General features: G+C 44.3%; 1 protein-coding gene across 1 annotated transcript in view; it reads left to right on the top strand.

The window, feature by feature from the left end:
- The window catches only part of LOC138297156 (zinc finger protein 729-like), a 355,358-nt gene that overhangs the window by 295,076 nt on the left and 42,937 nt on the right, over positions 1-17,345 (top strand). The window contains exon 11 of the mRNA XM_069236647.1: positions 7,965-8,091. Within this exon, the coding sequence (XP_069092748.1) occupies positions 7,965-8,091 (127 nt within the window). The remainder of the gene's footprint in view (positions 1-7,964; positions 8,092-17,345) is intronic.

The raw sequence follows: 17,345 nt of genomic DNA on the forward strand, positions 1-17,345 counted from the left end.
TGTTTACGTTGTAGTCTGTAGCTTTTATGTACTGCCTTGTATTTCAGTTTATCCTCTACTAGACATTCTTTAGGCCACCTTCTTTTTTAATATTTTACAAGACTGTTTGGCACTAATGCAGAGTTTTCATGCAGTACTTGAGTGAGTCTACACAGGTTGAAGGTCGTACTGCATCTCAGCATAGAGCTGCATTGACCTTCATGGACCAGCTCACCTATTACACCCAACAGTCTAGTCACTAAGATTTTGCATATTATTTGAACATCCAAATTGAGCATGCTGTGTGGCCTATACGGGAAGGGATCCACCGGGTCACCACCAGGCTTTAGCATAAAACACACAATCCCTCCACGCATATTCCCAGGTAGAATACCCCTCACCTCAAGGAGGACTTCCGACAATTTCTCCTTGAGCACAGTAGAATAGGTTTGATACAATTCTATGGGGAATCCATCTCCACCCGGGGCCTTGGACCTATTGAGAGCCCTTATAGCATCATCAAGTTCCTCCAGAGAGATTTATTCTTCCAAATCCTGCATATAATCGGGTCCCAACTGAGGCAGTCACACACTCTTAAAGAAATTGTCCAGTGCCCCTTCTGGGCCAACCAAACCAGCCCAATACTTTGCCTTAAAATGATCTACAAAGGCAGACAGGATATCCCGCCGGCTAGTAACTAATACGCCACCAGCATCCTAGAGGTGCAATATGGAACTTCCATTGCTCACTGGAGGATACAGGCCAGAAGTTCTACTGTTGAAGGAAGAAAAGACTAGAACGCTGTTCAGTCGATAGGATTTGAGACTCAGAGCCAAATTAATGGCACAGTACTAATTTTTAAACAATCGTATGAATTTGATGATATTGTGGAACATACGAGGTGATCCGTCTTGAGACAATAGATGGGTAAGAAATACTCTCTGGATGAGGATATGATTAGGTGACTATTATTAGATTTTGATATTGATATAACTCATTATGGATGCAGATATGAAATTAACCTGTATTGAGAGAACATATAATCGTCCTGAGGAAGGTGGTGAAAGGACTGTGAAAAAACACTGAAATGCGTCGACACAAGTTGAATTGCTGGACTCATTCGAACTGGCCAAGAGTAGATAAGATATTGGTTACATGAATCGATTGGCCACTGTGTACCTTATATGGGACAGCAAAAAGAAAGTCAGTAGACCAGGGAGGGTGTCTTGTGGTCTGTCTCCCAATTTCGTTAGGCCAGAGATTGTACAGAGGTCCCCTGTGGGGCCTGTTGGCTTTTTAATGATTGTCCTTTTTTAATGATTGTCTTATATAGTTTTATTGTGTATGGGATTATTTATTCAATATTAATGTGTGATATTCCTTTATTAAAATTGATTATTAGAGTGGATGAGTGTATGACAAGAAAACTGAGTGGTGGATAGCATGATAATTACCTCAGTGGGTTATTTCTCTTAATCACTGGGATCCAAGCCAGAAGCCAGCCGGATTTATCTCCTTCCCAGTGCAACCCCTGATGATATGTTTTAAGGTTATAGTGACAAGTGTATCCCAAAGCTGTTGCATCTCTCTATGCACCCTCAGCAGTTCTGCACACTTATCAGCCGAACATACCTCCACTTTTTGCAGGTCAGCCAGGCATCTCTCCTGTGCTTTGAGATCCACCCCCATTTCCCTGCACACTCTACGTGATCCCTATGCACTTCGCTCTCATAGCTGCCTTCAGCACCTCCCACTGGAGTTTGGTTCGGTTGCAGCTGCAAACTATTGACAAGTTACCAACACCCAACATAGGATGTCATACATGCCATCATTTTAAAACAGAAAAGTAGGAGATATTGTAAAAAAAAAAAAAAAAAAAAAAAGGGAATGTATTTCTCCCACTGACTTCTATTGAGGCAGACGCAATTTAGGCGGGAGACCGCTTCAAACGTCGTGAGTCTGCCGCCTGAATTGGGTGTTGGCTTGTATGGCGTGTTAACCATTTGCAGAGTGGAAGTTGTCCTCATCGGGCAGCTTCCACCTTGTGAATGGTGGGGGTGGTCTTTGGGAGAGTAGATGGTGTTCTGGTGGATTGCTCCATGCGCTCTCATGCCATCTCCTGCATAGTAACTATTTGTTTTGTATAACAGCTCCTGTCCCTCTAAGCAACACAAGCTGGTTTTGAAAAAAAAACTGCATACAGGGAATATGAATACTGGGACAGAGGGTTTCTGTCTCTCGTAGGCTTCCATCCCAGCATTTGCAGACCCTTTCAGGGGTTGCAAACTCCCTCAGAATTATACATATTAGTGGGGCAGGAGATTTCCCACCATCCTGTGATTGTGCATTTTGCAGTGTAACTGATTAGGACTTCAGCTGCATGGCAGAATCAGTGATTTGCAACTTGCCATTTGTACATTGGACCCAGTGTATTTCCTATGTTACCTGGTAGATAAGAGGTGGAAAGAAGAAGCATGGGGATGTTTCTTCTTCGCCATCGTCAGGGAGATTCTTTTTTGAGAAAAGCTCAGGTTTCATACTGTGACCTTCTAACATAGTATCTTGATGATTGCATTTCATTTTGTAGCAGCATTTTAGCAACGGATTTAATTGAAGTTTTTAACACAGTACAACTCCTCTATATATAAAACATGCCCTGCAAGTAGAATGTTTTTGCAGATGTACAATTCACATTTTACCCCAGCATGTGCTCCCTACACAGAAATGCATTTTGTTATACATTCTTCTTATGCACCCCAAATCAACCCCACGGCATTTTCAGCCTTATTGGACCTCATCTGCAAGCTACAGCTTGGATCATATGGCACAGCAAACACAAGACCCACCTCTGGGCATACCAGTGACACCAACAGCATTACATTAAAACAGTGAAAGGTAATGGGTGGAATGCTTGAAAATTTATCAGCCATTGGCCATCACGTAGGAGCATTACAGTCCATCTTTATTTTACTAACTATGCCTCAAGGCTTTGATAACGATCAGTCTTACGAGGGCTCATACATGGATGAAGAATATATGGAATTGATCAGTAACCCGATATATGGGGATAAATTGGAATTTATAAACAGATTCAATCTCCTGATAAGTAGAAAAGTGACGGAGTCAGAGGATATATTAAGGGACTCCCATCAGTTAGTCCTGAAGAAGACCCATTGTGGAGCTGAGATTTGGCCGAAGATGTTGAGGGGTCGAAACGTCAACGTATATGTCACAGTTCGGACTGGTTTCTGCATAGGTTTCTTGGAGGACTGAAGGAATTGGTTTAGTTTCTGAGAGGATTTGGAATGGAGTCAATGCAGCAAAAAAGAACCAACTGACTGTTTTTAATGTTTTTTGTATAGGTTATGGATTGAATTGAATATCTATTATTCCTTTTTCTGTCATTTTTCACAAGCACTTTCTCTCACACTGTCTATCTATTAGATGGGGTGTCCTTATAGGATTAACATACTAAGATGTTTTTTTAGATGTATTTGTATATGAATGAATATATATTTAAATGAATAAAGTGTTTTTCTATTTTTCACCTATGTTGTTTTATGATGTATGAATAATTTTCTGGCTTTTCCCCTTTGGGCATTGTTGTATGCAATGTTTATTACGAGTCTGGCGGTCACTAGACTGCCAGACCCGCGGATGGCAGTCGCTGGTCCGAGCGCCATATTTGAACCCTGGTGGTTGAGCCATGGGGGGATTACTAGCTGGAGACAATTCTATAGGCTGTTTCCCACTAGGCCAGCGGGCGGAAACTCAAGTTTCCACCCGCTGACCTAGCGGGAAACTCTTAATGGGCACAACGGGGAGGTAGCCAGTATGGCGGCAACCTCCCCGTCGGAATTTCGGCAGATGGTGTAAACCATTCGCTGAACTCATAATGAGGCCCAATGTCTTCTTGGAATGGAAATGTGCAACCCCAGACTGTTATCAGCCTTTTTGGGGCCTAATCAGTGAGGTGCTGCTAGGATCCTATAGCACAGGGGTATGGAACCTATGCCAGGGCATGCCCATCACCTTTAAGGCACACATAGCTCCTAGAAGTGAATTAATTAGTCCACAGAGCTACCACACACTGCCTACATTATACTCTATTTTTCTCATTGCTTGGTAGGACATTTTAGGACTGCTAATCATATCCTCAATCAATCAATCGATTTCTAGAGCACTGTTTGTCACCCATGAGGATATCCAGGCTCTAGCGGGGTTGTGAGGTTTGTTTGAAGAGCCAGGTCTTAAGTGATTTTCAGAACTCTGGTAGTGAAGGCGAAGTCTGGGGGTATAGGGGGAGGTCGTTCCACGTCTTTGCTGTGATGTAAGAGAAGGTGCGCCCACCGCTTCTGCATCAGCGGATTCAGGGGGTGAGAGTTAGTGCGAGAGAGGCGGAGCGGGGGTGTCTGGTGAGCTGGTGGAAGTTCAGGTGGTGGTTGATGTAGGTGGGGCCTCAGTTGTGAAGGACTTTGTATGCATTGATTAGTATCTTGAACTGGCATCTCTTCTGTTTTGGGAGTCAAGAGAGTTCCTTGAGATGAGGGATGATGTGGGTTTGTCGGGGGAGGTAAAGGATGAGTCTAGCGGCTGTGTTTTGTATGATCTGAAGTCTATGGAGGTGGTCAACTGCAATTCCAGAACAGAGAGCATTGCTGTAGTCCAGTCATCTGGTGATAAGAGCTTGAGTGACGGATCGTCTTGAGCTCTGTGGAAGCATTGTGAAGATGCTGTGCTGCATGTACAGGATGAAGAAGCTGGAGGAGGAGATGGCGTTGACCTTGGGAAATCATGGTTACCTTGGTGTCCAGGATGATGCTGAGTTTTCTTGCGTGGTTGGAGGTGGTCGGTGTTGGGCCCTGTTTAGCTGGCCACCAGCAGTCGTCCTAGGGGGAGCGGTTGTTGCAGAAGATCAGTCATAGTCAAAGCTAAGGAACTGTTGTGGCATAAGTCACCACACGCTTGGTTGTTCCCAAAGACACAGGTGCTCCACTCCCAGGTTTAACCCTCCAAACAAAACCCCAATAATCAACAAGTATGGCACATTATGTAGGAGAAGCACTCTGTACAATCCAAAAATTCTATAACAAGAGCGGAGTATACAAAAAACACATAAGTAAATCTTGTGCAAAAGTCCAGTTTGTTATTTTTAAATAGAAACTTGCAATGGAATCAAATTCATTGGTCAAGATACCACAAACAAATGTATAGATATATTTATAAGTTGTTCTTTATTTCTATCTTGTCAAACACGAAAAGAACATGGACACAGCCAATGTATTTCGTCCCATAAACAGCAGGACTTCTTCAGTACTGATAAAAACAGCAAAAAAGAACAATGACATACAAATGGCAAAATTCTATTCAGTTTAGAACCTTAAACAAGTTCAATCCTAAGCAATGGAAAAAAACACATATTGTTCCAAAATACAATTCATGCATATATGTCCAGATTGATATACATGCCTCTTTGGTTCTAATAAGTATCTCAAAACGTGCAATCAAATCCTTATTCCTCCCTCATCATGTCACTAAGCTGCCAAAACCCATCTAACTACATTTTCATAAACAATATTATTGCCTAGTTCTTTATTAATTACTCAAATATATACACCCCAGAAGGACTAAAATGCATATGCATTTTACCACAAAAGTGATTCCAGCATTCTTCATATGTCTGTACAGATTTATCATCAATTCGGTAACAGTTTGAGTCCCCTAAAAAAAAAATATATATGTTGATCTATTCAAACATTATCAGCTTGTTTGAAGCATGGTAAATACATGAGTTTTAGCACACAGTCCCATCAGAAAATCAGGAAAGACAACGTGAGGCTAAGCGGGTTTCATGTTTGAGGGTAGCTGATTATGGTCTAAATAAGGAACATGAATTTCATCATTTTTTGTAACATAATCATGAATGAATATGCCTGTTGGTTTGCTGGTTAAATGTATCAAGATTTAGTGTTGTTCTTTTGATGGGTGCCCCTTTTTTGGTCTACATTATAGATCTGTTGTTAATTTGGTGGCTGACATTTACTGTGAATGAACAAATATATGTAGTTTATTTTATTAGGTTTTCCACTATCAGTTTACTGTAAAACAAGAGATCCAGTACTCTGACAGTCTGGCAGTATGACGGATTAGAGTCTTGACTGATTAGGTTGGGTATGTAGTTTTCACTAGTAAGATATAGTTTGGGCAGCATGCTAGAAGCCTTGTGGCTAAAGAGCACTGCCTTTTTGAGAACTGATTTTTTTTTCTCTGTTTAGATGGCCGCTGGATATAGGCTAAGTATTAAGATAAGTAAGTGTGTTACTTATTGTGGTAACTGTTTAGTTGGGTGAATGACTTCTTCTGATTGACCACCTGGTATAGGAGGGTTGTCTTGGATACCATTGTAAGATGGCCGCAATCGCAGGTTGTGAAAACACTTAAGAAGTGTTTACACTGATTACACGTTAGTCTTGGGCCAGTGAATTACGTTTGGATTATGGGGACATTTTTTTATGAGGGGGTCTTTTTGTAGGTGAGACACCTCTCTGACTACATGGTTTATGAAAACCGTTTTTGACACCCTTGTAAGATGGCCACTATGACAGGTAGAGTTGACTACACGAGAACGAGCTGGTAAGCCAGATCAGTTCAACTTCTTCTAAAGATGACCATTTAGTTGAATATAGCTTGCAAAACTATTTTTTATTGTAGGTGCTGCTTTTTTAAGCAAAGTTATGCCTTTTGTTCTTTTGTTAAGTATGTTAGTTACTGCAGAGACCCTCCAGATATGTTACTTGGTGTGATTGAGGGATAGTGGCTACTTATGCAGTGCAACAACCAAGGGCTTAAGCACGTGTGGTGTGATTGAAGAGAGGATGCTGAATGTGTAGTACTGTGAACTAGGGCCGGAGCTGCATGGCAGAATTGAAGAGTATGGTTTATACCAGTGGTTCCCAACCTTTTGACTTCTGTGGACCCCCACTTTATCATTAATGGAACCCAGGGACCCCCACTGAATCATCATTGGAATCCAGGGACCCCCACTGAGTCATTACTGGAAGCATGGGACCTAATTTGTCAATATTTGTTAACATTTTTTAATTTTCTAAGCAGTCTCGGACCCCCTGAGAAGGTTTCGCGGACCCCCAGGGGACCCCAGACCACAGGTTGGGAACCACTGGTTTATACTATAAATCAAGTTTTTGTTTACCTGCTGGGATTGGAGCAGGTGAGTGTAAAGTGATATGAACTGCGGCTTTGATTACCTGATGCACTTGAAGAGAAGGGGTTAGTGCCTGAACAGTGGTTTCTTGGTAGGACTGAACAGAATGGCTGGGTGCCATCCTATAGATCCTGGTTCCAGGTACACAGATTGATGAGAAATTGCTGAATGTGCAGGTTTATTTATATGATGTTTGCAGATATCCTGTGAGATTGAGTGGAAGTGCAATTCTATTATTTTGAGCTGTGCTTACTTGAAGGGATTGACTAAAGCACCAAGTGTGCAGTTCTATAAATCAAAGGTTCAGGTCTCTGCTGGGATTGAAGAGAAAGGCCTGAGAGTACTGTGCTATCATGCCGATCTTTGGTTACCTTCCGAGATTGAGAGAACAGAGTGTGATGTGCAGTTCTGTACATCACATCATCAGTTACTTTGTGAGATTGAGAAGTGGCCGAGTATGCAGAACTTTAATTGGAAGTTGTGCTCTCCTGTGGAGTGAGAGGAAGGGGCTGAGTCTACGGTACTGTAACTCCTATCTACGGTTTCCTGATGTGGTTGAGGAGAATAGCCCAAGTATAGTGTTAAGAATCTGGGTTTTTGTTACCAGCAATCATTAAAAGTGTCTGACTGCTTTTGAGTGACCAAGGTTCAGAAACACTGACATTGGTTACCTATGGTTCGAGCTGGTGGAGACACTTGTATATGAATAATGCTAAATCCAAGCCCATGCTTAACTTCTGACTGTACAAAAATGTCATTGCAGGGCTCATGGACAATGTTTGATATTAAAACTAAAAAAAAAACAAAGCCTGAAGAAGATCGCAAGCAGGAGGAGCTGCAGTGTTTGAGCATCAATAGCCAACAAAATGACGGAAACATTCTGTCGTCAGGTAAGGCAGTTATTTAGTAATGCAAGAGTGTGAAACATGAAGTAGGAACAGGTATTGAATCTGGACAGGTCATTATCTTTTTATTGATTTTTAATACAGATTACATGTTTATGCATGGAGATGTGGCTTGTGTATAAGCCCCTAGATCTCTCTCCTATATCCTGTGTGAAGGCATGAACTTAAGTAATCAGTAAGGCAGTGTAGTAGACGTTAGATTTCTAAAGTGCTTTTTTACCTGAAAGGTGTCCTAGTGCTAAAAGATCTCAATCACTATAAAAGCCACACTTATCTACTGGGAATAGGTACAGGTTTTCAAACGTCCTGAAAGGAAAATGTTTACAACATAATCACAACTGGTCAAGTAGTTGGTTTCAGGGTGCTACTGCCCTAACTGAAGCCAATTCTAGAGCAGTGGAATTGGGGCACTACCAAGAAATAACCAGAAGCTGATACAACCCATGTAATATAATCCCAGTTAGCTGAAATTGAAATAACTCTGGGCGACTTAGAAGACTTAAAGATTTAGGGCCTAATTAAAAGTTTGGCGATGGGTTATTCTGCCACAAACGTGATAGAGATCCTATCTGCCGTATTACGATTTTCATAGACTATAAAGGAATCGTAATATGGCGGACAGGATAGCCATCACGTTTGTGACGGACTAACCCACCTGACAAACTCTAAATCAGGTTTTTAGTATTTTTCTGGAATGAGCTAAAGAAATGGTTGAGGATCTGCTTTCATAAATAAATCCTCTAGTACTGGTCTATGTTGTACATCTAAATTCAACCCACAATTGCCACAGGGAATATCACAGACTTATTGAACCACTGGTGACCAGCGGCTTACAGAAACATAGCCAGGGTAAACTCAAACCTAGATATAAATATCTTGTGATCAGAGAAATGCATTTGAGGACCTACGTCTCCTTGTAATACTCCTTGGTGGTTCAACAGTGCTTTAAATGGGTTGCTTTTCTGTTGCCTCTCTTCCAATCCAGGGTGAACTCCACACAATACTCCTTGGTGGTTTAACAGTGCTTCCAAAGGTTTGCACCCCTGGTCCCTTCATAATATTACCCGATTGTTTAACAATGCCTCCAATGGGTTGCTTTCCTGTTGTTCCTCTCCCACTCCAGGGTGAATTCCATCTAATACTCTTTGGTCGTTTAACAGTGCCTTAAATGGGTTGGTCCTCTGTCACTCCTGGCAGTGGCATTACGAAACTTGAGAGAGCCCCCTGCAAAAGTACATGGACGGGGCCTCCCTCCTCAGCCCACCACCTCCCACTTTTGCTGCGGGGGCCAATGGAGCTCGGGGCTCCCCGCTGCGTGGTTTTGTGTTATGCCACTGGCTCCTGGGAAGACTCCAAATAGTATTTCTCCCATGCTAATGAGTAGATGGTAAATATAAATCACCTGATAAACAGTGTCTACAATGGGTTGCTTCCTTGTGGAGTCTGAGTAGCTCCTGTGTTGCTCCTAGTAGACTCCATGAAGTATTCTTTGGTGGTTTAACAATTCCACCAGTGTGGTGCTTCTCTGTGATTGGGTAGACTCTATTTACTAATCTTTGGTGGTGTAACAGTTTTTATGATGTGTTTCTTCTCTGTCGCTCAAGGGTAAACACTGTATAGGCCACCATTGTCATTTAAGAGTGCCACTATGCCTCCAATGGTCGCTTACGTGTCACTCTTAAATATATTCTACATAAGAGACCTTGGGGTCTTAAGAGTGCCTTCAGTGGGCGGCTTCTTTGTAAGTCCTCAGCAAACTCCATATAATGTTAACTCATATAATGTTCTGTGGTGGTTAAACATGGTTTAACCATGGCTTGTCTATTTTGTTATGTTTATGCTTAGGTTTAAATTAAAGATTTACGGGAGGTCCATAGATGAAGGTGAATTGACTGTGTTTGCAAGTGATACATCTCAATACACTCTGCTCAGTCTGTGACTGAGCTCCCTCACAGCCAGAACCGTCCTGGCATAGCTATGTCTGCAGCCACAAAGACAGGTGTGGTGCAAGCTGCTCAGTACTCAGGATGCATATGGGTGCAATAGGTTGACTGAATGACAGTCTGGAAGACAGATGTCAAACATGGCTCGAAATATGTCCATTAATTATGCCGTGGTTTATACAGGTTGCCAAGTGTCAGGCTTGTTTCAGCGCCATAAGTATCGATCTTCATTTTGACATCAAGGCAGTAGAACTAAAGGTTGTACTACACATCTTGTGGCCATACCATGAGCACATCCTACTTCGGTATGATAGCTCATAATTGGATTAACCACCTATTTGTGCTGAAACTGTGCTGTCTGCAGTATGTACTGGGAAACGCAGAGCAGTGGCTTCACCTACCTGTTTCTGAGCTGCACTGTCTGCAGCTGATGCACATACTTGTAGAATTCTGGGTTATTTATGCGCTGTGAGCAGCTCAGTTTTGGTAAAAACGGTATGTAGACCCTTTTTTAGCCTGTCCACAGTTGCAGATGTTGACAATATGGCCCTATCCTCTTTTTTTGAAGAGGATGCAGCTTCCATGAGTGTGCCTTTCCAAATATCATAAATTAAAACTATAAAAGGGTGTTTGATACATTGCATTATGGAAGGATATTGATTTTAAGAGGCGTCCATATGTTTCCACAAACTTGATACCAGAGTTTTCAGAAATCAAAGCTCTATCCTCTCGGTAAAGGAGAATGACGTCACTGTGGTGCCTCTTGTCCTTAACTGAGACCCAGTTCACAGTTCAGCTCCTATCTTGCTTGCCACTACGCAGCAGTATGCAGTGAATAGTGAAGTGAAACCATTTAAGGTGAGCTGTCCCCCAAAATGGGAGTGAAAGTGAGTTAATGGGGTCTAGGGACCTTGAGGTTGGCAAAAAGGGCATATTAGGTGGCTTACCATGTCCTGAGTGGGCCATAGTGGGGGCATCCTTCATTGAAAATTGCTTATAGGTAGAGACTGCACTTAGACTTTTCTGACACTAAAGTGCACCAAAGCAGTGAAGAGCTGCAAAATCAAATGTTTATGGTTTCTACTGTCAGTCATTCAAAGTTTGATTTAGACCTTGTTCTAAGGTCAACATTCTAAAACCAATAGAAAATGTAAAAATAGAATACAAATATCTTACATTATAACAAAAACTTTAAAGTACTGTTAAGGATTTAAAGAATTAAAAAAGATTATAACATACAAACGCATTTGCTGGAGACATTGTTAGATTATTCAGTTCATCACTGCTTGTTATAATAAATAAAAAAACACAAGGATGGATATAGTGTTTCCATGCTTGAACAACAGCGACACTGAGGTAAAGAGAGACAATGTGCTTTAAATTTTGCACGCCACTGTGGCAAAGATCACACATGCTATCTATATTTCGCAGACTTGCCCAATGTTTTTTGTAGGAGTTCAAAGGGAGCATATCCAATTGAAGCATTAGTATAACACGTTTTGCGTTGTGGGCCTGTTGTGGGTTCTCCTTAGTTCCTGGGTTAGACACCCTTATTTCAGCATTAGGCCCATAGTCTGTGTCTTTTATACGTAGAACCGTTTTTATTCAATTCATATTTTTTTTAGCACAGCTAGCTTTTAGCTCATTGTTTTAATATTGTAATCAGTTGCTTCGTTCTGATAAGACAGTTGTTCGCACTGCATATTTTATCTGCCCTTTGTACACATTACACTTTGTGCCCTTTTCAAGGCTGTCATGTTCCATACATGATATTCTGATGGATACAACTACCTGTGGATTCCTCACCTTATAAATTCTCCCATGCGCCAGCATCCAACGGAAAATCTTCCCAGCTCTCCACGTCGACGAGGATGTCACAATTGCACGGCTCCACACGACTCCATCCGACATCACCGTGCCAATAAGAGGTCCTCGCTGGCGTGCTGACGTCAGTTCCCTTTTTTCCGTGCCTTCGACGCTAACGGTTTTCTCCTAGCTCTCACTACTGTTGAAGGTGTTCCATCTTGTTTCTGGTAACAATGTCTCCTCCTAGGAAGTTGGGATTTAAGCCATGTGGAGAGTGTGGGGGTCGCATGTCAGTTACAGACCCCCATGATGATTGTCTTTGGTTTTTGAGATCCGAGCATGTCGTTGAGGAGTGTGTATCCTGCCAGAGCATGAATCCTAAGGCTCTGAAGGAGAGGGAGGCCAAACTCTTTTTGGCCAAGGTGAAGAAAGGACATAAGAGTCATCACAAGTCCTCTTCTCACACTACGTCGAAGAAACACAAGAGGCGACGTCATCATGACTCTCGGTGTCGCTCGGCTCGGAGCTGTTCAAGGTCCAGGTCTCCATCTCGGCGGAGCCATGCGACGTGGGAGGTTAGTCGGACTGTGACTCCACAACCTCAGAACCCTCAGGCTTCTCCAGCGCCGTCGGTCTTCGAGGCATTCGCACCTCCAGAGAGTCCTCGATTTTCACCTGTGGCACAGGATTCAGATGCTCAGCAAGCGCAGGTGCAACATGGAGACCAGCGGTATCCTGCCTTCCCAGCTCCGGGAGCGGATCCGGCTGCATTTTTAAATGCCATGTTTTCTATGTTTAATGCTATGTCCCCTGCTGGTGCACCGGCTGGTCCCACGGGTCCCTTAGCATTTTCGTTGGGCTCCCCGGCTCTTTCTTCACCAGGGGAGTTTACGGATGAGACGGCCTCTTTCCACACTGTGATTAGGAAGGTGGCAAATTTTTGGGATCTTCCATTGCCTGCTACAGAGGTCTAAACAAATATCTTGACTGAGGTCCTGCACCCTTCTTCTGCTTCGGCGGATACATTGCTTCCGTTTAATGATGTTCTTACAGAGCCTATCTTAGAGCTATGGAGGAAGCCTGCGTCGTCACCTGCTGTCAATAGATCAGTAGCAAGGAGATACAGAGTGGCACCTGGGGATCCAGGATTCTTATCAAAACATCCTACCCCGGAGAGTCTGGTTGTTCAGGCATCTTGTTCCACATGGCCTGCACCAGGCTCCTTCCCTGTGATTCCGTCGGACAGGGAATCCAAAAGGATGGAGCAGTCCGCGAAGAAAACTTTTTCTTCTTGCAGTATGGCCCTCAAGGCAGCAAATGCTACCTGTGTTCTGGGCAGATACGTGCACGCCCTGATGGATTCAGCTAGGGCTATGGTTCCGAACCTGCCGCAGGAGGTGCAGGAACAATTTGGAGAACTCCTGTCGGATGTTCAGGCTGCAGCAAAACAGATAATCCAGTCTGGTCTGGATCCTATAGACTCCGTGGCCAGGGCGAGGCGTACCTCTATTGCTACCAGGGGGCATGCATGGTTGAGGTCCTCTGGCTTTTCCTCTGATATACAGACGGCTCTCTTGGACTTGCCCTTTGATGGGGAAAAACTTTTTGGTGATAAAGCTGACTCTGCTTTAGAGTGTTTTAAAGACAGTCGGGCCACAGCAAAGTCTTTGGGTCTGCAGGCCTCCACTACTACCCCTTTTAGGTCCTTTCGGAGGTTCAGGGGGTTTGGGCGTGGAGCAGTTTACAGTGGGAGACCGCAGTCCACAGTCCAACAGCCTACCAGCCACCCTTTTAGGTCCTTTAGAGGGCGGGGAGGGTTCAGACAAAAGGGGCCACCGAGCAGCACCCTGCATCATCCTCTTCCTCTGGAGAACAACAACAAGGGAAGCAGCCCTAGTTTTCTGCCCATTTTCAACCACACTTCTCCTGTAGGGGGAAGAATACGTCTTTTTCTCCACGTGTGGGAGTTGATTACATCAGACTCTTGGGTTCTGAATATTGTGAGGAAAGGATATGCTCTACCTTTTCAAGAGTTTCCCCCTTCCATCCCACCCGTCCCTCGTTTTGTTCAGAAAACCATCTCCTGTTGTTGCAGCAGGAAGTTCAAATCCTGTTGTCAAAAGGTGCAGTGGAATTGGTTCCAGAGCAGGAAAGGGGTCAGGGTTGTTATTCAAGATACTTCCTGATTCCCAAGAAGTACGGTCGTTTGAGACCAATCCTAGACCTGAGGATTTTGAATTGGTTCCTCAAACAGGAAAAATTCAAGATGCTGACTCTAACACAGGTACTTCTGGTGTTGAACAGAGGATTGGAGGGTGTCTGTCAACTTGCAGGATGCTTACGTTCATATCCCTATACTCAAGTCGCACAGGAAGTATCTCCGGTTTGTGGTGGGGTCGCAACACTACCAGTTTGCGGTCCTTCTGTTTGGTCTTACTTCATCACCTCGAGTCTTCACGAAGGTTCAGCAAGTCTCAGAAGGAAGGAGATATCGGTATTGCCTTACCTGGATGATTGGTTGATCAAAGCCAAGTCTCCAGAGCTCGTGTTGCATCACTTGCAGATGACAACTGTAAGGAAATGCCTCCTTGGCATGGTTACCCCCTGACTTTGTGCCTTTGCTGATGCTAAGTTAATGATTTGAAAGTGTGCTGGGACCCTGCTGACCAGGCCCCAGCACCAGTGTTATTTCCCTAAACTGTACCTTTGTCTCCACAATTGGCACAATCCTGGCACTCAGGTAAGTCCCTTGTAACTGGTACCCCTGGTTCCAAGTGCCCTAATGCCAGGGACGGTCTCTAAGGGCTGCAGCATGTCTTATGCCACCCTAGGGACCCCTCACTCATAAGTGCAGGGTAGCCATAAGAGTATATGGTCTGGGAGTCTGTCAAACACAAACTCCACAGCACCATAATGGCTACACTGAAAACTGGGAAGTTTGGTATCAAACTTCTCAGCACAATAAATGCACACTGATGCCAGTGTGCACTTTATTGTAAAATACACCCAGAGGGCATCTTAGAGATGCCCCCTGAAAACATACCCGACGTCCAGTGTGGGCAGACTAGTTTTTGCCAGCCTGCCACACACCAGACATGTTGCTGGCCCCATGGGGAGAGTGCCTTTGTCACTCTGTGGCCAGGAACAAAGCCTGTACTGGGTGGAGGTGCTTCTCACCTCCCTCTGCAGGAACTGTAACACCTGGTGGGGAGCCTCAAAGGCTCACCCCCTTTGTTACCGTGCCATAGGGCATCCCAGCTAGTGGAGATGCCCGCCCCTCGGGCCACTGCCCCCACCTTTGGCGGCAAGGCTAGAGGAGATACTGAGGAAAACAAGGAGGAGTCACTCCCCAGTCAGGACAGCCCCTAAGGTGTCCTGAGCTGAGGTGACTCTTACTTTTAGAAATCCTCCATCTTGTAGAAGGAGGATTCCCCCAATAGGATTAGGGATGTGCCCCCCTCCCCACAGGGAGCCATTGGCTACTGCCCTACCAGACCTAAACACACCCCTAAATTCAGTATTTAGGGGCTCCCAGAACCGAGGAAGATAGATTCCTACAACCTAAAGAAGAAGAAGGGCTGCTGACCTGAAGCCCTGCAGTGAAGACGGAGACGACAACTGATTTGGCCCCAGCCCCAACGGCCTGTCTCCATACTTCGATGAAAAACTGCAACAGTGACGCATCAAACAGGGACCAGCGACCTCTGAAGTCTCGGAGGACTGCCCTGCATCTAAAGGACCAAGAAGCTCCCGAGAACAGCGGCCCTGTTCAACAAACTGCAACTTTCTGCAACAAAGAAGCAACTTTAAAGACCCCACGTTTCCCGCCGGAAGCGTGAGACTTTCCATTCTGCACCCGACGCCCCCAGCTCGACCTGCGGAAAACTAACACTTCAGGGAGGACTCCCCGGCGACTGCGAGCCTGTGAGTAGCCAGAGTTGACCCCCCTGAACCTCCACAGCGACGCCTGCAGAGGAAATCCAGAGGCTCCCCCTGACCGCAACTGCCTGTAACAAGGAACCCGACGCCTGGAACCAGCACTGCACCCGCAGCCCCCAGGACCTGAAGGAACCGAACTCCAGTGCTGGAGCGACCCCCAGGCGACCCTCTGCCTAGCCCAGGTGGTGGTTACCCCGAGGAGCCCCCCCCTTTGCCTGCCTGCATCGTTGAAGAGACCCCCGGGTCTCCCCATTGATTCCTATCAGAAACCCGACGCCTGTTTGCACTCTGTACCCGACCGCCCCTGTGCCTCTGAGGGTGTACTTTCTGCGCCTGCTTGTGTCCCCACCCCTCCCACCCCCCAGTGCCCTACAAAACCCCCCTGGTCTTCCCTCCGAAGACTCAGGTACTTACCTGCTGGCAGACTGGAACCGGGGCACCCCTGTTTCCATTGAAGCCTATGTGTTTTGGGCACCACTTTGACCTCTGCACCTAACCGCCCTGAGCTGCTGGTGTGGTAATTTTGGGGTTGCCTTGAACCCCCAACGGTGGGCTACTTTGGACCCAACTTTGAACCCTGTAAGTGTTTTACTTACCTGTGAACTTAACAAATACTTACCTCCCCTAGGAACTGTTGATTTTTGCACTGTGACCACTTTTAAAGTAGCTTATTGACATTTTTGCCAAAACTGTACATGCTATTGTGATTATTCAAAGTTCCTAGAATATCTTTCATTTGAAGTATTACTTGTAAATCTTGAACCTGTGGTTCTTAAAATAAACTAAGAAAATATATTTTTCTATATAAAAACCTATTGGCCTGGAGTAAGTCTTTGAGTGTGTGTTCCTCATTTATTGCCTGTGTATGTACAACAAATGCTTAATACTACCCTCTGATAAGCCTACTGCTCGACCACACTACCACAAAAAAGAGCATTAGAATTATCTCTTTTTGCCACTATCTTACCTCTAAGGGGAACCCTTGGACTCTGTGCACGCTATTTCTTACTTTGAAATAGTATATACAGAGCCAACTTCCTACATTGGTGGATCAGCGGTGGGGTACAACACTTTGCATTTGCTGGACTACTCAGCCAATACCTGATCACACAACTAAATTCCCAAAATTGTCATTAGAAACGGATTTTTGAAATTTGAGCTATTTTACTAAATTTTTAAAAGTCCTGCTAGGGCCTTGTGTTAGTCCCTGTTAGCATTTCTTTTAGAGTTTAAAAGTTTTGTAAAAGTTTGGATAAAGTTCTAGAGATAATTTAGATTCTTAAAAAGTATCCCAACTTTTAGAAAAATAATGTCTACTGCAGAAGAGATGGTGGTGGAGCTCAACCTCAGCCCTTACCTGCATCTTAGGATGTCAGAGTTAGGACTCTCTGCAAAATCAAAAAGATAAAAACTGGATCAAATCCTACCAAAGTACAGCTCCAGGAGCTCTTGGCAGAGTTTGCTAGAGACAGCCCCTCTGAAGATAACCTTACAGAGGAGGAAGCTAGTGAAGTGGAGGACAATTTTCCCCCCTCCACTCCTAGTTAGGGA

This window comes from Pleurodeles waltl, chromosome 5 (genome assembly GCF_031143425.1).
Source record: "Pleurodeles waltl isolate 20211129_DDA chromosome 5, aPleWal1.hap1.20221129, whole genome shotgun sequence".
Taxonomy (NCBI): domain Eukaryota; kingdom Metazoa; phylum Chordata; class Amphibia; order Caudata; family Salamandridae; genus Pleurodeles; species Pleurodeles waltl.